The 22690-nt window shown below is 38.7% G+C and overlaps 1 protein-coding gene across 2 annotated transcripts in view; it reads left to right on the forward strand.

Moving 5' to 3' along the window:
* The window catches only part of LOC143620764 (uncharacterized), a 31650-nt gene extending 9443 nt beyond the window's left edge, over positions 1-22207 (forward strand). Inside the window, exons 3-8 of one of the 2 annotated variants that reach the window (XR_013151394.1) lie at positions 19047-19519; positions 19675-19768; positions 19865-19977; positions 20054-20135; positions 21141-21493; positions 21582-21755. Coding sequence is in view for 1 of the 2 variants with exons in the window: in XM_077092387.1 (XP_076948502.1) it covers positions 21420-21493; positions 21582-21895; positions 21988-22022 (423 nt within the window). In the remaining variant the exon portion in view is untranslated. Of the gene's footprint in view, positions 1-19046; positions 19520-19674; positions 19769-19864; positions 19978-20053; positions 20136-21140; positions 21494-21581; positions 21896-21987 lie in introns of those variants that run through there. The other variant, XM_077092387.1, reaches the window with a different exon arrangement.
* Positions 22208-22690: the final 483 nt, after the last annotated feature.

Consider the following 22690-nt stretch of genomic DNA (forward strand, 5'->3'; position numbering starts at 1 on the left):
TAAATAGTTACATTTTAAACCTCGAACTTTAAATTGGTTACTTTATTTTTGCAACAATTATTTTATTTAAAGATCTTCAAGGCAACCTTTCTAAATCCAAGACTTCTTTTATTTTAGGCTTCATACGTTAACTTGTCATTCCGGCAAATCTTCAAATAATCAAACTTTCAAGTTTATTATTTGAACGTGAGTAACTTCATACCCCGTTTTCTATCTTTTATTTTGGGGGTGACATTTCATCTTATCTAAATGTTTTATACTTGGGTCTTAAACCATAAACATTGTTGAATACTTTACTTGAATAATTGCTCGATTTGGTGTTCTATGCTTATTTGCCTATGTGTTTATCGCTTTTGGATGGTGGAACTATAAATCCTAGACCATTTGGAAACCCCTCATGGCAAGGTGTCGTTAACGTAATGCAATTAACGATAACTATAAAATCCTAAACTATTTGGCATCCCCTTATAGTTGGGTGTCGCTAACTTGTTAGCTATAACTATTTTATCCAAGTTTATAGCTATTATTTATGGTTTTGTATACTAGTTTTGTGGATTTTCATACTACATATCTATTGTTCAAACTTATGAATTGCTCACCAACCTTAGTGTTGACAAACTTTATTTTATGAAATGTTACAGGTTTGCATCTAGGTTGATTATGGAGTTCGGTGAAGAAAACATCACAAATACCGTTAGGATATTAGCAAAAATGAACAATATTTGATTTGCTATATTTTGTTGTATTTGACTTATGAATATTTGGTTATGTGACATTTTCGATGATGTGAAATGAAATGAGTTTGTTAAATATTGTCGCTTTAAATAGTGTCATGCGCTTATGGGCAATCGTTGCACCCCGGCATGTTCCGCCGCCTTTGGTCGGGGTGTGACAGATTGGTATCAGAGCCATGACAATTAAGATAGGTGGTTAGACGTAACGACCTAGAATTGTTATGCTTAGGGTCCTATACGTGTGTTCATACGTGTTTACTCTATTTTAAATTGTTCATATCGCATGTTTATTTATAAACTTGTTTAAAATTCACCAATATCCTAAATGTTCACAAACACACACTTTCATAGTATTTCCAAGGTATCCTTACCTTAAAACGCAAAAGGTAGATTTTCATTGTGTTTTATGGATTACAAGATTAACTTGAATCCCGTTGTTTCAAATCCCTTAAAGGTTGCGTTTATATCGAGTTTGTAGCCATCATAGAAAACGAGACATTATAAAATGACCATTTGACAAATAGATTTCAAGGATCGAAGGTGATTTACTTACCTGGGATGGTTGAGTTATAGTGCTCGTTTTCTAGGCCATAAACCGTGTTATAAATGTCAATACTTTAAGTAGTCGAATGCGAGCGTTCCGGTCGCCATCCTAATTTTCGGTGTTAAAACAGTAGAACTACGGTGATTTCGTGGACTAGTGTTTTGACATGACGTTGTATCTCAATTTATTGTGTTATCATTGTTATTTGAGTCTAAAACATGAAAAAGTCGTGGTGGTTACGTGCACATGTTTAGACTCCAACGTAGTGTTTTATAAAACCTTTTTTTAGTGTTGGAATATCGAGTCATGGTGATTTCATGCACGGTTTTTCCGACTCTATAAATCTCAAAATCTCAAAATTTTCAAGCTTTAACCATCTCAAAAAAAAAAATCATTTACGTTTTGTTTACGGTTTTGTTATTCATATACAAATTTTATATTTTGCCTAACACTAACAACTTCTCCATACTAACTCTAGGATTCACAAATCAAAAATCGAAATCTTATTTTATTTTATACACCTTTATATTCATTTCCTTTTACCCAAAACTTATCCCATTTTCTTTATAATTTTTAGCATGCCTCCGCTAAGACGCCAACCGCGCAAGAACTCCACCCGACGTATGGCCGCTCTCGTCGCCAAACAAATGGCGGCTGTGATTCCCGAACTTATAGCCCAAATCCAAGCCGTCTAACCCGCACCCGTTGTTGCACCCGTTGAACCCAAACCCACATCCTACCTGCTTATTCAATTTACTAGTGCCAACCCGTCCAAATTATTTTGAACCAACTGTGCGACTACCTTGTTGCAATAGTTCGAATCTATTGAGAATGTGTTTTTACACAGCGAATGCCCCGAAGCAAAAAAGACAAACTTCACTTCAAGCATGTTTAGGGGTCTACCAATGCAAACCCGAGACTCAGACATGAGTAGCATACCCGCGAACCTTGAGGAATCCATCACTTTTGCCGGTGCGCTATCGAAAAGTCATGTGAAGGAAGGTACCCTAACCCTCAAGAAATCAAGTGAGAAAGCTAAGCCCGATCCCGCACCGCAAGCCAAGGTTGAACCCACACCACAAGCCATTAACTTCTCAAACTTTTCCCGACACAACAACAACAACAAAAAGAAACCCAAAACCAACTACCGAAATTATGCCGTCACCCAACCTCAACCACAACAACAAACCCAACCCTTCCTCAAAACCGAAAACCTTATGTTGGAACCTCCCCGCTATGTAACACTTGCCAACTTCACCATCAACCAAACTCGGCTTGTCGCCATTGTACCATTTGTAACCGACTTGGCCATCTCCACACCACATGCCGATCCACCCAACGAACCCAACCTAGCCAACCCAACCAACCAAACCAACCAAACCAACCAAGAACTTTTCTCCAAAATTCCCAAAACCGATATGCACCCTACCCACCAAACCAACCCCAACAACCCCGAGCTTGCTTTAATTGTGGTGATCCCAACCATTTCCGCAACAATTGCTTGCGTTTAACCTTTGCTAACCAAGCCCAAACCATGACCATACCTTACTACCAAACCCAAGCCTACCAACCTCAACCTCCCCAACTCAATGCACCACTCATCCAACCCATCCAAGCACCACCTCCACCTCCACCACAAGCACCACAAGTCAACCATGGCAACCAAGGGCGAGCTTTTATGATGAATGCATATCAAGCTCAAGTGGCAAACGATGTTGTGAACGGTATGTTTTTGGTGAACTATCATTTGGCTTCTATTTTATTTGATATCGGTGCCGATAGAAGTTTTATTTCTTTAAAATTTGAGTCAAAACTTGCTATGCCTCGAACTAAGCTTTCCCGACCGTTCTTTGTTGAAGTCGCCAATGGCAATTCTATTACCATCAATTACTTCGTCCGCGATTGTTCTCTCATCCTTTCTAAGCATAAATTCTCCATCGATCTCATCCCGATGCAAATGGATAGTTTCGATGTCATAGTAGGCATGGATTGGTTATCTTTGCACCGTGCCGAAGTCGTTTGTTTTGATAAATTCATTCGCATACCGCTCGTCAACGGCAAGGTTCTTAAGGTCTTTGGAAACACAACGTCTCGAAGGCTAAATCTCATGTCGTGTGCTCAATCGCAAAAGTACTTACGCCAAAAGTACGTTCCGTTTTTAGCTCTCACGGTGACAAAGGACAAAAAGGAAAGGAAAATCCAAGATATTCCTATTGTTCGTGATTTCCTTGATGTCTTTCCCGATGATGTCACTGGTCTTCCTCCCGTTTGTCCGATTTAATTCCAAATCGATCTTGTGCCCGGCGCGATGCCCGTGGCCAGGGCTCCTTATCGTCTAGCCCCGTCGGAAATGCAAGAACTATCAAACCAACTCGAAGAACTTTCCGATAAAGGCTTCATTCGTCCAAGCACTTCTCCTTGGAGCGCTCCTGTTCTTTTTGTGAAAAAGAAGGATGGTTCGTTTCGCATGTGCATTGATTATCGTGAACTTAACAAGCTTACTATTAAAAATCGTTATCCTTTGCCACGTATCGACGGCTTATTCGACCAACTTCAAGGCGCAACTTGTTTCTCCAAAATTAATCTTCGATCGGGTTATCATCAATTGCGTGTTCGCGAAGAATACATTCCTAAAACTGCTTTCCGTATTCGATATGGACATTTTGAACTATTGGTTATGCCCTTCGGGTTAACAAATACACCCGCGGTGTTTATGGACCTCATGAACTGCGTTTGCAAACCATTCCTTGACATATTAGTTATTGTCTTTATTGATGACATCCTCATCTTTTCCAAATCCAAAGCCGAACATGAACATCATTTGCGTTCCATTCTCGAGCTCCTTAGAAACGAACAACTCTATGCCAAATTCTCTAAATGTGAATTTTGGCTCGAGGAAGTTCAATTTTTGGGACATATCGTAAACGACAAAGGTATTCATGTTGATCCCGCAAAAATTGAGGCCGTTAAGGATTGGAAAACTCCAACGACTCCCACGGAAATTCAATCCTTTCTTGGTTTGTCCGGATATTATCGGCGTTTCATTCGAAACTTTTCTAAGATCTCTTTGCCTCTTACCTCTCTCACCCATAAGGGACAACCCTTCGATTGGGGTTCGAAGCAGGAGAATGCCTTTTGTACTTTCAAGGACATGCTTTGCAATGCTCCCGTTCCGATGAAAACGACGACTTTGTTGTAATTTGTGATGCCTCCCATCAAGGCCTTGGTTGTGTTCTCATACAACGAGGTCAAGTCATCGCATACGCATCAAGGCAACTTAAAGTCAACGAGAAGAACTATACGACTCACGATCTCGAACTTGGTGCCGTCGTTTTCGCTCTCAAAATCTGGAGACATTACCTTTATGGAACAAAATGTGTGGTTTTTACCGATCATAAAAGCCTTCAACACATTTTTGACCAAAAAGATCTCAACATGAGACAACGATGATGGGACGAATTACTTAGTGATTACGATTGCGAGATTCGTTACCACCCCGGTAAAGCGAATGTTGTCGACGACGCCCTAAGTCGAAAGGTTAATGTTGAATCTGTTCTGCTCCTGAGCATCATTATTCAAACCGATCTTCAAATTCGTATCTTTCAAGCTCAACGTACCTCCGTCGAAGAAGGTAACATGTACGACGAAATGTCATGTCGAGCCGAACTTCAACTCGAAACCAAACCCGATGGTCTTTTGTACTTTATCAATCGTTTGTGGATTCCCGATCGCGATGACCTTCGTACTTGTATTCTCGACGAAGCTCACAATTCGCATTATTCCGTTCATCCCGGTGCGGATAAGATGTATTTCGATCTTCGTGCTACCTTTTGGTGGCCGGGTATGAAAAAGGACGTAGCGTTGTTTGTATCTAAATGTCTTACTTGCTCAAAAGTCAAAGCCGAACATCAAAGACCTTTTGGTCTACTTGAGCAACCATCGATTCCTGTGTGGAAATTGGAGGACATTGCTATGGACTTTATCACCAAATTACCCAACACCCAAAAGAGAAATGATAGTATTTGTGTGATCATCGATCGATTAACCAAATCCGCTCATTTCATTCCGATCCGCGAGAAGTATTCTGTCGAGTAGCTTGCTCAAATCTATGTTCGGGAAATCGTGTGTCGACACGGTTTTCCATTGTCTATCATCTCCGATCGTGATGCCCGTTTTAACTCTCATTTTTGGCAATCTCTTCAAGGATCTTTGGGAACACGACTCGATCTTAGCACCGCTTATCATCCTCAAACGGACGGTCGAACCGAAAGAACGATTCAAACACTCGAGGATATGCTAGGAGCATGTGTTCTTGATTTTGGTGGAAATTGGGATTCTCACATTCCGTTCATCGAGTTCTCGTATAACAATAGCTATCATTCTAGCATCAAAATGGCTCCTTTTCAAGCTCTTTACGGTCGTAAATGTTGTTCCCCGGTTTGTTGGAACGAAATCGGTGAAGCTCAAATCACGGGACTCGAAATGGTCCAAGAAGCAACCGATGTCATTGATCAAATCCGTAAGAATCTCCTAGCCGCTAGAAATCGTCAAAAGAGTTACGCCGACAAACGGCGAAAACCGATTGAATTTAATGTTGACGATCTTATCCTTCTAAAAGTATCCCCTTGGAAGGGGGTAATCCGTTTTGGAAAGAAGGGTAAACTAGCTCCTCGTTTCGTTGGTCCTTTTAAAATTCTTGAACGTGTTGGGAAGGGGGCTTATCGACTCGAACTACCGGAAGAACTTGTCGGTGTTCATCCGACTTTTCATGTATCAAATCTTAAAAAGTGCCTAGCCGAGGGTAATATCCATATACCTCTCGACGAAGTTCATGTTGATGAGCCTATGATTATGGTTGAACGACCCGTTGAGATCATGGATCGCAACGAGAAGAAAACTAAGCGTAGTCGAATCCGGTTAGTAAAAGTTCGATGAGAATCACGGCGTGGCGCGGAGTTTACTTGGGAATGAGAAGACGCAATGAAAGAGAAGTATGCACATTTGTTTGCATCGTCGTCTTCATCTTAATTTCGGGACGAAATTTCCAAAAGTAGAGGATACTGTGACATTCGTCAATTTCGGGTCTCGATTTCTATCCATTTTGTAAACTTTATTGATGTAAACCGACCCGTTTTGTAAACCGTAACCTTGGATATAATCAAAATGATGGATTTTATGTTACAATATTGTTTTAAACTTATTGGGTCTTGAAAACATTCATTTCGGTCTTTAAAACGCTTAAAAATCACTTAAAACGAACTTCAGGGACCAAATTTGCCATTTTTAAAAGTTTAAAATATCAGACCTGCACCCCATCACGCTACGCGATGGGGGAGGTGTTCCTTGGTCGCGTACCGCGACGGGAGACCTGCAGCAGTTGCACGTTTTTGTTGTTTTGTGTTCGTTTTTTTACCCTTTTCTCATGCAAACTCTTGATATAAACACCTATCTTTGACCCAACTCCTTCCCCTATATATACACTACTATTTCCCTTCATTTACACCTGCTACAACACCAAATTCTCTCTCAAATATCAAGATCTTTAGGTTATTTTTAGTGTGTTCTTGAAGGTTTGACTTCTAAAAGTCAAACTGAGTTATTTCTTTCTTTCTAATTGGATTATGTAATCTTATTAATACTTGTTTATGGTGGCACAACATATATATAATATCACGCCTCTTGTTACATTTGGTAGTTAGTTCTCCGGTTCCGATCGGTGAGGTTTCGGACCTTGTAAGGCAAGGCTTCATGGAGGACTTCGTGTTCTTGATATATAAAAACTTATATAACTTGTTTATACATATTATTTATGCTTAACTTCTGCTTATTTTAGTTTATTTACAAGTTCCATGGTGTGGGTTCTAAGAGTCTAGGCTTCGGTTTAACCGTAAATATCTTTAAACCGGACACCGAACTTTTGCTTACTAGTTTTGTTAAAAATAGTTGTTTAAACATGTTTAATGTTAGATTTGAGTTTCTAAAATCATTTGTACAAGTTTTTTGATATTAAGCATGTGGAATCCATCTATGAACTCGTTGGGAGATGGAAACCGAACTAAACCGAAACTTATGCTTAAAAGACTTGTTGTTAACTTTTTAGTTGTAAAACTTAAATATTTCTCATTTATAAATTATTATACAAGATCTATGATATTTGGGCATGTGGAGACCATCAAGGAACATATTGTGAGATGGAAACCGAACCAATCCGATTTTTACTCGCTTAAGACAAACAAGTGTGTTTTTAGCTATCAAGATTTGTATATTTCTTTAAAAACAGTTAAGAAACTGTTTTTTAGTATTTTCTTAAGTACATGGAATTGTTGGATCCAACTTGATCTCATAACATAGTTGGACCGACAAAACCGAACACTCGCTTAACGTATGTTGTTAGTTCTAAAACAATAGATCTACATACTTGGTTAAGTGTTATTATGTTTTAATGAGTTATCTCATAATAATTAATATTTTAGAAAGTTGACTTTGGGTTTGACCATTTGTCAAGACCCGAACCGACAACCCGAACTCTCGTTAAAAACCCGTTTTAGTATCTTTGCCCCAATGGAACTTGCATTTTAGCATTTTTCCCACCTTATTACTTAACATTTGTTAAGTAATTTTTAAGGTTAAATACTTTAACCCGGTTTTGAGCAAACTCATATTTTTAAAGGGTTATTATTATAAATTCTTAAATAGTTACATTTTAAACCTCGAACTTTAAATTGGTTACTTTTTTTGCAACAATTATTTAATTTAAAGATCTTCAAGGCAACCTTTCTAAATCCAAGACTTCTTTTATTTTAGGCTTCATACGTTAACTTGTCATTCCGGCAAATCTTCAAATAATCAAACTTTCAAGTTTATTACTTGAACGCGAGTAACTTCATACCCCGTTTTCTATCTTTTATTTTGGGGGTGACATTTCATCTTATCTTAATGTTTTATACTTGGGTCTTAAACCACAAACGTTTTGTATACTTTACTTGAATAATTGTTCGATTTGGTGTTCTATGCTTATTTGCCTATGTGTTTATCGCTTTTGGATGATGGAACTATACATCCTAGACCATTTGGCAACCCCTCATGGCAAGGTGTTGTTAACTGTAACATCGTGAAAATTTCGAGTTCAAAGTATCAACTTTCCAAAGTATAGGGGCCAATTTTGCCAAATTCCAAACTCTAGGGTTTATTTTGAAAAATCTGTTTTCTTGACCCATTGCGGTACGCGATGGATCAAAAGAGACACCCATCGCGATACGCGATGGGGTGTCTGACAAAGTGTGACACGTGTGACGTGGCAACACGTGTCGCCACCACGTGGCAACACCGCCACCACGTGTCGCCACGTGGCGCGGCGCCTGCCACGTGTCGCCACGTGGCAGACCTACCTTGTGACTCAGCTGACCTATATCGCGGTACGCGATAGGTTAGCCAAGGGACCCATCGCGTACCGCGATGGGATCCAAAAATTGTCTATAAATAGGAGGCTACGGGTTCAGTCCAATTTCACACACTTAACTCTCTTTCTCTAGCATCTCTCTACATTCCCATAATCGTATACTCGATCCACCTCGATAAACGTGCCATATTTCCTTGATTTACGTGTCCCGATCCTTGAATTCCGTGTCAACGTTTCCTCGAAGTGTGTGCCACCCTCCACCCACATTTGACCAAGATGGTGTTTGTTCTCGAAGTACGTGCCAACGTATATTGAAGATTGACGTTCATCTATTTGCGTGTCGAGAAAAGAATTGATCGAGAAGTGAAGCGGCGTCGGAGTGCTGCTCGATTTCGTAGGGTTTCCAATACGCCAATAAGGTTAGGCGTAACGACAAATTCAATATAATATAATATTATATTAAAGGCTTAAGCCTTAAGTCGATGTTATACTCGATACCTCGATAAAAGAAAAGAAAAGAAAACATAACAAAGAAATGAAGGAAAGTATGGATATTGAATATTGTTAAATACATATATATGTGTGTAAGTATGTATGTATATTCTTTGTTATGAAAATATTATTTAACGAATAATGAGTATTCTTAAATAATAAAAGAAAAAGAATACGTTTCTTAAAGAAGAAGAAACGTCGGGTTTTGAATATAAACTAAAGGTCATATGGAGAATTATGTGCGCAAGGCTAAAGAGGCGGGAATTGCCGAACCTTTTCCCGAAGACAACATGAGTGACGGATATTATGAAGCGTACTTTGACCAAGATGTGGAACATGACTTGACAAAACCCGTATATTACCCCGGAAGTAGACACTACCCGATAGACGTTCCCGATAGTCCACCAAAACAAAAGATTGAACCACCAAGGTACTCAAGCTCCCATCCACCAACAGTACCTATGTATAATCCATCTGAAGTAACGACGTACCATCCAACGGAGATCCCCACTTACCAACCCTCGGAGATACCACAATACTGTCCAACCCGATATTTACCAAATTCTCACCCGTCCTATGCCTTCCTTTCCAACATGCCTATCAAGGAAGAACCAAGATCCCCATCCTCTGACTGGATGCAATGCCACTCTGACCAACATCGATGGCATACCGAAAGCTCCACTTTTTAGGAAGTCAACTCTCAACCTAACAACGGTAAAGGGACATCCCGCAAACCAATGATGAGGGTAATGATGCCCTGTGAAAATTTTCAGATGTCCCCAATAAACATTGAGATCACACAACCTATGGAGGAAGATGAACCAGAAGAAGAAGAACCAGAAGAGGAGGAGGATCCTGAAGAAGAGGAGGACCCCGAAGAAGATGAGGACCTTGAGGAAGAGTCCAAGGAAGAACCGGAAGAAGAGCATCTTGAAAACCCCAACGAGATAACAAGTCCAATGGAAGGATCACTCACTTCCCAAAACCCAAGCTATGGTTCTGTAGACCCATATGTCCAATATCTCGAGAAACTCAGGAATCAAGCTTCGTCAAGCTTCCCACCATTTCAAGGAGAAATTCCATCAATACAAGAGCAAGCTGATGAGATCCGAGAATAGAACATGGCTGCTAAGACCTACCTCTACCTTGCATCCGACATGACGTACGTTCCGTATCCAGAACCAAGGAATCACTACGAGATGCTGACACTAGGTTACCGTGACCCACCTCCACAGTACGGATACCCCAACGTAGTCCCGCAATCGTATGAAGAACACTTGGATCGTGCCCTACATGAAACGGACGATTGGAGAAAGAAGGTAGATAAGGGAGAGAATAAAAAGAAGAAAATGGGAGAAACACTCTTTCGTAAGTGCAACAAATTGACGAAGGTTGTGAAGAAGTTTTTGAAGGGTTAAAGATGATGTGGACAACCGAGAAGCTATATGTAAAATAGTTTTGTATGATATGTGAATAAGTATGTAATAAAGAACATTTGAAACGTTCTTGTGTAATGATAGGATGATTAATATATATATATATATATATATATATATATATATATATATCCGTCAAAACGATATATATATATGTATGTATGTAAAATAAATATATATATATATCCTTTGTGATATATATGTATGTGAAATAAATACATGTGTTTAATAAAAGAAAATTTTGTTAAAATTTCAGACTTAATTGAAAAAGAAAAAGAAAAATGTCTGAACAAAGTAACAATAATGAGAATGCTCGTAAAGAAGACGAGAAAAGAAGGGGGAAAGGCCCCGAGAAAGAAAAAGAAGAACTCATTCCCGATAAATATTTAAACCAAATCCAAAATATGATTAAGAAAGCGGTTAGGGAAGAGTATGATTTTAGATCTCAATCTCGACATTCTCAATCTAGACAAACCAAACATTCTCAATCCGTTCATCCTTCAAAGTCCGTGAAATCCCGTCCGAAACCCTCTCATTATGAGGGTAGTGTTCATGAGTCTAACGCCAATGGGGGAGTTAGGAAAGAGTTCAAGAAACTCAAAATCAGTGGTTGTTCATTCAAAGACTTCAAGTACTATGGACCAAAAGAGTTACATGGTGACAAAGAGCCATTTCAACCGTGAGATGGCTTGAGGAGATGAAAACCATTGTAATTACAAGTAAGTGCTCCGATGAGGAGAAGATCCAATACTCTGCCCTTATGTTCAAAGGAGAAGCACTTGAGTGGTGGAATGCTCTGTTGATGAGCAAAGGGAGAGAGATGATGTATGACCTGACATGGGAAAAGTTTTAGGCATTGTTGATGGCAAAATTTTGTCCCATGCATATGACCGACCAGATCCAAACGAAATTCCTCAATCTCAAGGTCGTGGGGACAAACCTTCGTAAATACAACACCAAGTTTCACGAATACTGTCGTCTGGTTCCCCAGTTGGTTAACCCTGAGTCCAGCAAAGTCACAAGATATATTTGGGGACTACCGCGGGAAATCCGCGACATGGTGAGATCTCACCTACCTCAAGCCGCTGACTCTTCTATGGAGTTAGCCGGTTATTTGATGGGCGACTTGGTCCGCAATAAGGAAGAGGACAAGAAGGTAACACCAACAACTGCTCAAGGAAGAGCTGGAGGAAATGCCAACTACAAGGGAAAGGTCGTAAACCAAAATCGATTCAATTCAAACGCCACGCCGTGTAAGACCTGTAGGAGGTATCACAAGGGTCGATGCAACTTCGCCCCACCTCCAAAAGTGTGTGAATCATGCAACCGTACGGGTCATGCGGCTGCTGATTGCTGGAAAAAGAAGATGATGTGTTATAACTACAAAGAGATGGGCCATCTGAGTTTTGAGTGCCCAAAGAACAAACTCGCTGCTGGTGGTGCGGGTGGAAGTGGCAAATACAAGAAAGGAAACACTCGAGTCTTTATACTCAACACAAAAAAGGCCGCTGACATGCCGGAAACCATCACCGGTACGTTTCTAGTCAACGACACCTATGCTAGAGTTTTATTTGATTCTGGCGCCAATTTGAGTTTTATAGATTATAGTTTTTGTAGTCTATTAAACGAACCATTAAGAAAATTAGATAAAACTCTAAGCGTCGAGACTGCTAGTGGCGAAATCGTTAAGATCTCCGAAGCCCTTGAAAACGGAAAAATTCTCCTAGCTGGTTGTATTCTGCCTATTTGTTTGTTGCCTATGAGTCTGGCTGGTTTTGATATTGTACTTTGTATGGATTGGTTATCCGATAACCATGCCCGTATCATCTGCAATAGCAAAATTGTTGAACTTCAAGCCCCCCGATAAACGAACAATTCGAATTAAAGGGGACAAAGATGCTGGCCAAGTTAGCATAATCTCCATGATTAGGGCTAACAAATGTTTGAATCAAGGATGCCTCGCATTTATGGCCTACGTCACTGAAGAATCCCAGCCAAAAGAAATCAAATAAGTTCCTATCGTTTCCAACTTTTCTGATGTTTTTCCTGATGAACTTCCCGGAATTCCTCCTGATCGCGAAGTAGAGTTTAGGATCGATCTCATTCCCGGTAATGCTCCGATCGCCAAAGCTCCGTATCGCTTAGCGCCAACCGAGATGAAGGAGTTAAAGAAACAACTCAATGAGCTTCTGGAAAAAGGTTTCATTCGACCAAGTTCGTCACCTTGGGGAGCGCCAATTTTATTCGTCAAGAAGAATGACGGATCTATGCGTATGTGTATCGATTATCGTGCGTTAAACAAAGTCACAATCAAGAATCGTTATCCACTCCCTCGTATCGATGATCTTTTCGACCAACTTCAAGGTGCTAGCTTCTTTTCTAAAATCGATCTTCGTTCCGGCTATCACCAACTCAAAGTCCAATCCGAGGATATTCCAAAGACTACTTTTCGAACAAGGTATGGACATTATGAGTTCACGGTCATGCCATTTGGACTAAATAATGCCCCAGCTGCGTTCATGGACATGATGAATCGCATTTGCAAGCCTTACTTGGATAAATTTGTTATTGTATTTATCGACGACATACTTATTTATTCTAAGTCAAAGGCTGATCATGAAGTCCACCTCCGAACATTACTTGAAATTCTTAGAACCAAGAAGTTGTACGCCAAGTTCTCGAAATGCGAATTTTGGTTGCACGAAGTGAAATTTCTTGGTCACATCATTAACGTTAATGGTATTCAAGTGGACCCCGCTAAGATGGAAGCTATCTCTAAGTGGGAGGTCCCAAATTCGCAAACCGAGATCCGAAGTTTCTTAGGTTTGGCTGGCTATTACCGTAGATTCATCGAGAACTTTTCTCGAATCGTTGTTCCTCTAACTTCTTTAACACGTAAGAATAATAAGTATGAATGGGGAACAACGCAACAAGAGGCATTCGATATACTTAAACAAAAGCTTATTCAAGCACCTATACTGGCCTTGCCAGAAGGTACTGAGGATTTCGTGGTATTTAGTGACGCATCACATTCCGGCTTGGGTTGTGTACTAATGCAATGCAAGAAAGTAATCGCTTACGCCTCTCGTCAACTCAAAGTACACGAAAAGAACTATACGACTCAGGATCTAGAGTTGGGCGCCATAATTTTTGCACTTAAGATATGGAGGCACTATCTCTATGGAGTAAGATTTACCGTGTACACCGATCACAAAAGCTTGAAACATATTTTCAATCAAAAAGATCTCAACATGCGCAAACGACGATGGATGGAAATGTTCAATGACTATGATTGTGAGATTGTTTACCATGAAGGCAAAGCCAATGTCGTAGCTGATGCCTTAAGTCGCAAGGAACACGAAAATCCGAAAAGAGTCCAAGCATTGCGTCTAGAGCTCCAATTGATCTCATCGAACAAATCAAATCCGCTCAAACTCAAGCGATCAATGAAAACCAAATCTCTGATGAAAAACGTAACGGCACCATTGACTCGTTAGTCAAAGGTGACGATGGTATCCTGAGACTCGGCAATAGAATTTGGGTACCAATCGTTGGGAATTTGCGTGAGAAAATTTTGAATGAAGCTCACAAATCTAAGTACATGATGCATCCCGGAAGCGACAAAATGTACCATAATCTCAAAGCGAATTATTGGTGGAATGGAATGAAAAGGGATGTCGCTTCACATGTTACGAAATGTTTGACATGTTTAAAAGTCAATGCTGAACACCAAAGGCCTTCGGGATTGCTCCAGCAACCCGAACTTCCCGTATGGAAGTGGGAGTTAATTACTATGGATTTCATTACCAAACTCCCGAAAATGACTCGACAACACAATGCAATTTGGGTAATTGTGGATCGTTTAACGAAGCCCGCACACTTCATACCCATTAATGAGTCGTACTCAATGGATAGACTAGCGCGTATTTATGTGAACAACATAGTTGCTTTGCATGGTGTACCGATGTCTATAATTTCTGATCGAGATAGTCGTTTCACGTCTCACTTCTGGAAAAGCTTCCAACAAGCTCTTGGTACAAAGTTGAACCTTAACACTGCCTATCATCCACAAACTGATGGGCAAAGCGAAAGGACAATTCAAACGTTGGAAGACATGTTTCGGGCTCGTGTGATCGATCTAGGTGGGATTGGGATGACCACTTTCCCCTAATGGAGTTTTCGTACAATAATAGCTATCACACAAGTATACAAGCCGCACCATTCGAGGCGTTATATGGTCGAAAGTGTAGAACGCCCGTGTGCTGGTCTGAAACCGGAGACAATCAATTATCTGGACCCGAGATAGTCCAAGAAACCACTGACAAGATTCTCCATATCCGAGAACGACTTAAGACGGCACGTGATCGTCAAAAGAGTTTCGCCGATGTCCGTCGTAAGCCGTTAGCATTTAATGTTGGTTACAAAGTTCTGTTGAAAGTCTCACCTTGGAAAGGCGTTGTTCGCTTCGGTAAGAAAGGAAAGTTAAGTCCTCGATCGTTGGACCTTTCAAGGTACTTAAACGAATTGGCACTGTTGCATACCGATTGCGACTGCCTGATGAAATGAGAGGGATACATGATGTATTCCATGTTTCGAATCTGCGTAAGTGTTTAACCGATGAATCTTTGGCTATGCCATTAAAAGATGTTGAAATAAATGAGAACTTAAAATTTGTAGAATATCCAATTCAAATAGAAGATTCAAAAACAAAAAAATTAAAAAGACGAACTTTGAAAACTGTGAAAGTAAAATGGGACTCGCGTAGAGGGCTCGAATATACATGGGAACTCGAATCGGAAATGAGAAAGAAATACCCCCACTTGTTCTTGTAAAGCAATCTAGAGGACGAGATTTATTTCAAGGTGGGGAAGATGTAACATCGTGAAAATTTTGAGTTCAAAGTATCAACTTTCCAAAGTATAGGGGCCAATTTTGCCAAATTCCAAACTCTAGGGTTTATTTTGAAAAATCTGTTTTCCTGACCCATCGCGGTACGCGATGGATCAAAAGAGACACCCATCACGATACGCGATGGGGTGTCTGACAAAGTGTGACACGTGTGCCATGTGGCACACGATGGCACCCCCCTACTGCTACGTGTCACCACGTGGCAACACCGCCACCACGTGTTGCCACGTGGCGCGGCGCCTGCCACGTGTCGCCATGTGGCAGACCTACCTTGTGACTCAGCTGACCTATATCGCGGTACGCGATAGGTCAGCCTAGGGACCTATTGCGTATCGCGATGGGATCCAAAAATTGTCTATAAATAGGAGGCTACGGGTTCAGTCCAATTCACACCAATTTCACACACTTAACTCTCTCTCTAGCATCTCTCTACATTCCCATAATCGTATACTCGATCCACCTCTATAAACGTGCCATATTTCCTCGATTTACGTGTCCCGATCCTTGAATTCCGTGTCAACGTTTCCTCGAAATGCGTGCCACCCTCCACCCACATTTGAAGAAGATGGTGTTTGTTCTCTAAGTACGTGCCAACGTATATTGAAGATTGACGTTCATCGATATGCGTGTTGAAAAAAGAATTGATCGAGAAGTGAAGCGGCGTCGGAGTGCTGCTCGATTTCATAGGGTTTCCAATACGCCAATAAGGTTAGGCGTAACGACAAATTCAATATAATATAATATTATATTAAAGGCTTAAGCCTTAAGTCGAGGTTATACTCGATACCTCGATAAAAGAAATGAAAAGTAAACATAACAAAGAAATGAAGGAAAGTATGGATATTGAATATTGTTAAATACTTATATATGTGGTATACTCTTTGTTATGAAAATATTATTTAATGAATAATGAGTATTCTTATATAACAAAATAAAAATAATACGTTTCTTAGAGAAGAAGAAACGTTGGGTTTTGAATATAAACTAAAGGTTTATAATTTACTTTTAAATTAAAGGTTTTCAAGTAAAAGAAAATGAACTAAAGGTTCATCGAGGTTGAGATATAATATAAGACTAAAGGTCTTAAGCCGGATCGTGTATCCGACTAACAAATATTTATACTCATACTATAGATGCGAGATAAAGAAGGGAAAGACCCTTGGACGGTGTGTGAAGCCGATCCTAAAGAGAAAAGGTGAATACGGCCCCAAAATTTTATAAACTTGTTTTCAAACGAGTCAAACATGTTATGTGAAATTGTTTACAAGGAACTACGTGTTTCTAAAACCGTTATAATAAGGGTATGAACCTAGCCCTCAGGCTGTGGTATATGTGTGTCTGGATCCTTACATAGGTGGTACTACGCGATGAATGGGCACATCGCACCACCCTTGGTCGTAGGACGCTCTCCTGCAGGGAGTACGAGCGTTGTGTATATTTACGGGTACTTAACTAAGTCGAACGCTGCGGTGTTTGCTGAGGTGACCTAGAGTAGAGGCTCGAATTTATAATGTGTTGATTTAACTTTGTTATTCCTAAGCCACGTTGGGCCGAGGCAGGCGTAGTATCGAGGGATAATAAAGTAAAAGAAAATATTTTTGCGTCAGCGTGTTCACCAGCATTCGTTGCTAACGTATTTTCTTACATTTTGCAGGTGAACATGTTTAGCACTTTGAGTGACGAAGTGCTTTGAATATCCGATGGCTCGGATTCATTTTGTAAACTTAATATATTAAATGATGGTTTGTAAATATTAAACAAGTAAATGTTTTGTAACAACTAAACGGGTATTTATTAATCCCGTCTTTTGAATATATGTAAATGTTATATTTCGATCCTTAAAGTGTTATAAGTCTTCCGCAAACTAACGCAACTCTGATTTATTTACAATTATGGTACCAACAATTGGTCATACTCCTAGGCCTAAGATGGGGGTGTGACATTAACGTAATGCAATTAACGATAACTATAAAATCCTAAACTATTTGGCATCCCCTTATAGTTGGGTGTCGCTAACTTGTTAGCGATAACTATTTTATCCAAGTTTATAGCTATTATTTATGGTTTTGTATACTAGTTTTGTGGATTTTCATACTACATATCTATTGTTCAAACTTATGAATTGCTCACCAACCTTTGTGTTGACAAACTTTATTTTATGAAATGTTACAGGTTTGCATCTAGGTTGATTATGGAGTTCGGTGAAGAAAACGTCAAAAATACCGTTAGGATATTAGCAAAAATGAACAATATTTGATTTGCTATATTTTGTTATTTTTTGTTATATTTGACTTATGAATATTTGGTTATGTGACATTTTTGATGATGTGAAATGAAATGAGTTTGTTAAATATTGTCGCTTTAAGTAGTGTCATGCGCTTAAGGGCAATCGTTGCACCCCGGCATGTTCCACCGCCTTTGGTCGGGGTGTGACATCAACAACCTAACCTAACCGAATCAGAAGCATCCTCCATCACACGGTTCTCTTCATGGCTCATATCATTAGGAGACGGTAAACTGGGAATACCACACAAAGACGACCCAAGATACAGAAACCTCAGATTCAGCTTTGTCAGAACTCATGCATTTCATATACGATACAGAAACCTTGCAAAATCCGTGTGCGACAACGCTTTAAAAAATGCAATTGTCTGCCCTAATAACGATACTGTACACCTGATAAACACACACATACTGAACATGGCTCCAGGAACAAGTAAGACACACATCAGCCAAGACTATAACTCCACATGCAGGCGACCACGGTGACACGAAGATGTTATACCCAACTGAGTACCTCAACCTACTTAATTTTAATGACCTTCCACCACATCAATTGGAACTAAAGCCAAACGTACCTGTTATTCTGCTTAGAAACCTAAATCCAGCTGCGGGCCTATGCAACGGCACCAGGCTTATAATCACCTAGTTGTTGGATAGAAACATCGAGGCTAAGATAATGACCGGAACTATGATCGGCCCTAGACTATACATACCTCGAATTAGCCTAATCCATACAGACAAAGAATTACCTTTTGTTTTTAAAAGGAAACAATTTCCAATAAAACTTTGTTATGCCATGACAATAAACAAAAGCCAAGGCCAGTCATTAGATAAAATTAGCGTTTACTTGCCACAACCAGTCTTTGGACATGGTCAACTGTATGTGGCAATGTCTAGGGCTACTAAACCAGAGGCACTAAAGGTGCTAATAGTCCCATACGAAAATGAAAACGACGAACCAGACGAAACAAGAAATGTAGTTTACTCAGACTTTTTAGATCATATCATACATGAATAACGTAATATATAAAGTTGACACAAAGCATTTAGTCACACATTTAATTTTACATACATGTACATTTACCGCCCAAACATATCCACATAGATAGAAGTACATATACTGTATAGTTACTTATAGAAAATGCATTGCAATAACATACTCTCTTTAGTTACAACAAATTTCTCCATAAAGTTTTTCATTATACGTATACCAAATCTTTTATATGACAACATTCAACGACAACTTACAGGATTTCAAAAATGTCTAGAATATGTCTTTCTGAAGTCAAAGAATAAGGTGATCCAGCACCAATAGAAGTACGTGTCCTGAAAAAGTGGATTCCATATCATGATAAAAAAAGATATATGCTACCTCTTCGTCGACGTACATGTAAGTTCTACCTTCTTAAATATGGCATATTAAAGGAAAAATGACAACTAACACATCTTATGACATGGATGCGCCATAGAAGCAACAACATCTACAAATAACAAAGCGCATTTTGATTCAATTATCACTGTCCAATCATGCTACATAATCGATGACTACGTATGCTTTTCAAAGAGGCCTTACATCCCAACAGTAGGTCACGATGCATCTATAAGACTGGGAATGATAGCAACATTCACTCCATCCAGCAACAACAACATCCTGACCACTACTTTGACTTCGCTTCCTACAATGAGTTGATGCCAAGAACAAAGATCCCAAAGAGGCTAACCGGTAAACCAACTGTCCAAATCCTATTACTACTCAAACACGATACATAAATATGTACATATGTATCTGTATGTGTCTATATATTTGTGTACTTATGTATTTCTCTATATCTGTATGTGTCATACTGTTAAACAGATACTAACCCAAAACACTTGCAGATTTCATAGGACGTGTGATAGATGACAAACATAAACCAGTAAAATCAACGACTCTCATAAAGATCATCATAATAGACGAAGACATGATCTCAAGGTAGTCTGCCTTTGCACATCTCTTTTACATATACGTTCACATAAACATTTATTCCATTTCATTTTGATTACAATAACCATCATTTAACAAATGCAGCGATACATCACTTGAGTTAACTCTCTGGCCAAATCACAATGTAAAAGCACCAGATAAGATCAACATAGAAAGCATCATTGCAATCACATCCGCTGAAGTCAAATAATACATGGGTAAATACGTTTCAACAAAATAAAAAAAAAACACTTTCAATTGTTCTATTTAACTAATTTAGTGTTATCATAACAGGTCAGCCACAACTGGATTCGTCTGTTTCAACAACAATTATTGTCAATCCAACATACCCAATTTTGAAGAATCGCATAAGCAGGTACTTACCAACAAATTAATAGTCATTTTAAAGCACCCAAAAAACAAACAAAGCAAAATAAACGTACTTATGACAACCCGTTATAACTGTTAACAATATATACAAATTCCGAGATCACGTATGACATAAAATCATATTTTAAAAATAAACAAACGTCATCAATTATGTTAATTTTGATTTGTTTGTTGTTACTTTGTTTCTAGGTGTTAATGAATTAGATTTGTTTTTGATGGTTTGTTTAGTTATAACTTTCCACATACAACTTTGTAATGGGAGTCATGTTTTTTAATATTATATATATATATATGTATTGGATCATTTCAGAAGTTTTTTTAAAAAGAGAAGTGCGAGAAGTGAAAGTGTAACTCCATTAATCCTTAATTCCACTCCCTTTCTTATGTGTAGGTGCGTTGTTTAGGTGCATATGTATGTGTGTAGGTACGTATGTTTGTATATGTGTATGTATGTTTGTATGTGTGTAGGTACATAGGTTTGAATGTGGCTCGGTACATTTATATGTTTGTAGGTAGGTTTGAATGTGTAATTAAGACATAAATACAACCAACCTACATATATGTATGTAACATCATATGAAAGGGAGTGAAATTAGGGATTAATGGAGTTATACCTTCACTTCTCGCACTTCTCGCTATAATATCACTTCTCGCAAGATCCATCCCATATATATATATATATATATATATATATATATTATATAGGATGGTTATCATTTTTTAGTGCGATAAGTGAATTATAAACATTGAGTATGACATTTTAATGCTTTTTAGTAAGAAATAACAAAGAAAAATTGCCAAAAATTGATGCTTCATGATTATCTATTTACTTTCGACAACACATAAACATTTAGTTTTTCATGATTATTTTTTCTTACAACTCTAGCGCAACGTACTTCTTGAAGCAACTTTGAGTTTTTTATTTTCTTTTCAATTATACTTAAATATTGAAAACATGCAAGCTAACATGCATAAAATATCTTCCCAACAGATTGAACAACCTTATGTTACCGACAAACGAAGACCATCGGTTGACACTTGCACAAATTTTGACAAAGAACCCTCATCAACAACCGGTAACACGTTTGACAAAATAAAACACAAATATTCTTCTAGATTTATTCGTATTGACTAAAATGACAATACTCATTACATACACACAATACATTTTTTTTTTTTGCAAAATAACCACAGATGTATTGCATGGATAAAGGAAATTTCAACCGACACAAAATGGTTCTACGTTCACTGTCCAGAATGCCCCAAGAATATGAACCCAAAAAGAAACAATCCAAACGGGTTTGTATGCGAGGACCACAAGACAACCAAACCACCCAAGTTCATGTAAGCCGATTACAACTTTTGTACTCACTAATTTTACTTGATATATTCCAAAAAAATATATATGAACAATAATGTATTATCTAAACAGGTACTGTGTGAACGCAACAATTGCTGATAACATCACTGACATACCTGCTGTATTCTTTAACGAAGCGATGGCAACCCTCTTTGGAAAATCATGCGTTGACCTGATAAAAACCCATGGTTACAAAGACCAAAAAACAACACCACCACCCATCCTCGCAGCAATTGGAAAACCAATCGACATGATGGTAACAATCAAATCCAATCGCACATTAACCGTCAACAGCGTGAAAGAAACAGAACCGGTTACACAACCAATTCATCCCACAACACCAGCACCAAAAAGTCAAGGCAAAAGGCCACAACTAGAACAATCTGGTAATACACCATTTATGTTTACCTCAACTATTTTGACTCAGGTTGTATACCTTCACATTTTTACTCTTAACTAAAACACCATCTAATTACAGGATCAGAAGACCATAAAAAGAAACACAAAATCTGAATTAACGCAGTCATGACTATCTTTTGACCATGGATTCAACAAAGCCTTTTTTTTTGGAATATATGAACTACTACTGACCATGGATTTAATATCAGCATAGTACAACTACAAGGAGCCCTTCTTTTTGTTCAAAATGAAATATGCTTACTCGTCAGTTATCATGTGTGTTAAAACCATAATGTATTTTGAACAAAACAACCATAACTAAGTATGTATGTAAATAGCTTATGTCTGCAAAAGGGCCCTTTCTTTTTAGCTCCACAATCTAAGTTCTAATCTATGTCAAATACATAAGACATACAACAACTAAAAACTACTTGACCCGCAGCAACGTGCGGCTACGAATCCTAGTTAAACTCTAAAATAAAAACTAAATTAAAATAAAATAAAATACATTAAATTAAAAAAAAACATAAGTAATAATAATTAGACTACTACATGTATTTTCAAAAATTTTCGCTTGCCAAACTGCTTTTAGAGATTGGACTCTCGGGTCATCTTCGGTTAGCTCATTTGAAAAAATCTCGCTGTCGTTGTCCAATTCATTCCTTTTAAGTACTTCGATGGCGTCCAAATTTACTTGAAAACGTTGGGCTCCAAGTTCTTGTATACCTGTGAGTCGAATGTTCGTTTCCTTAAAATGACTTACATTTCGACATTCGAACCCG

The sequence above is a fragment of the Bidens hawaiensis genome, unplaced genomic scaffold, assembly GCF_021521415.1.
Source record: "Bidens hawaiensis isolate Kalapana, Puna unplaced genomic scaffold, B.hawaiensis_p1.1 tig00002631_1, whole genome shotgun sequence".
Classification (NCBI taxonomy): domain Eukaryota; kingdom Viridiplantae; phylum Streptophyta; class Magnoliopsida; order Asterales; family Asteraceae; genus Bidens; species Bidens hawaiensis.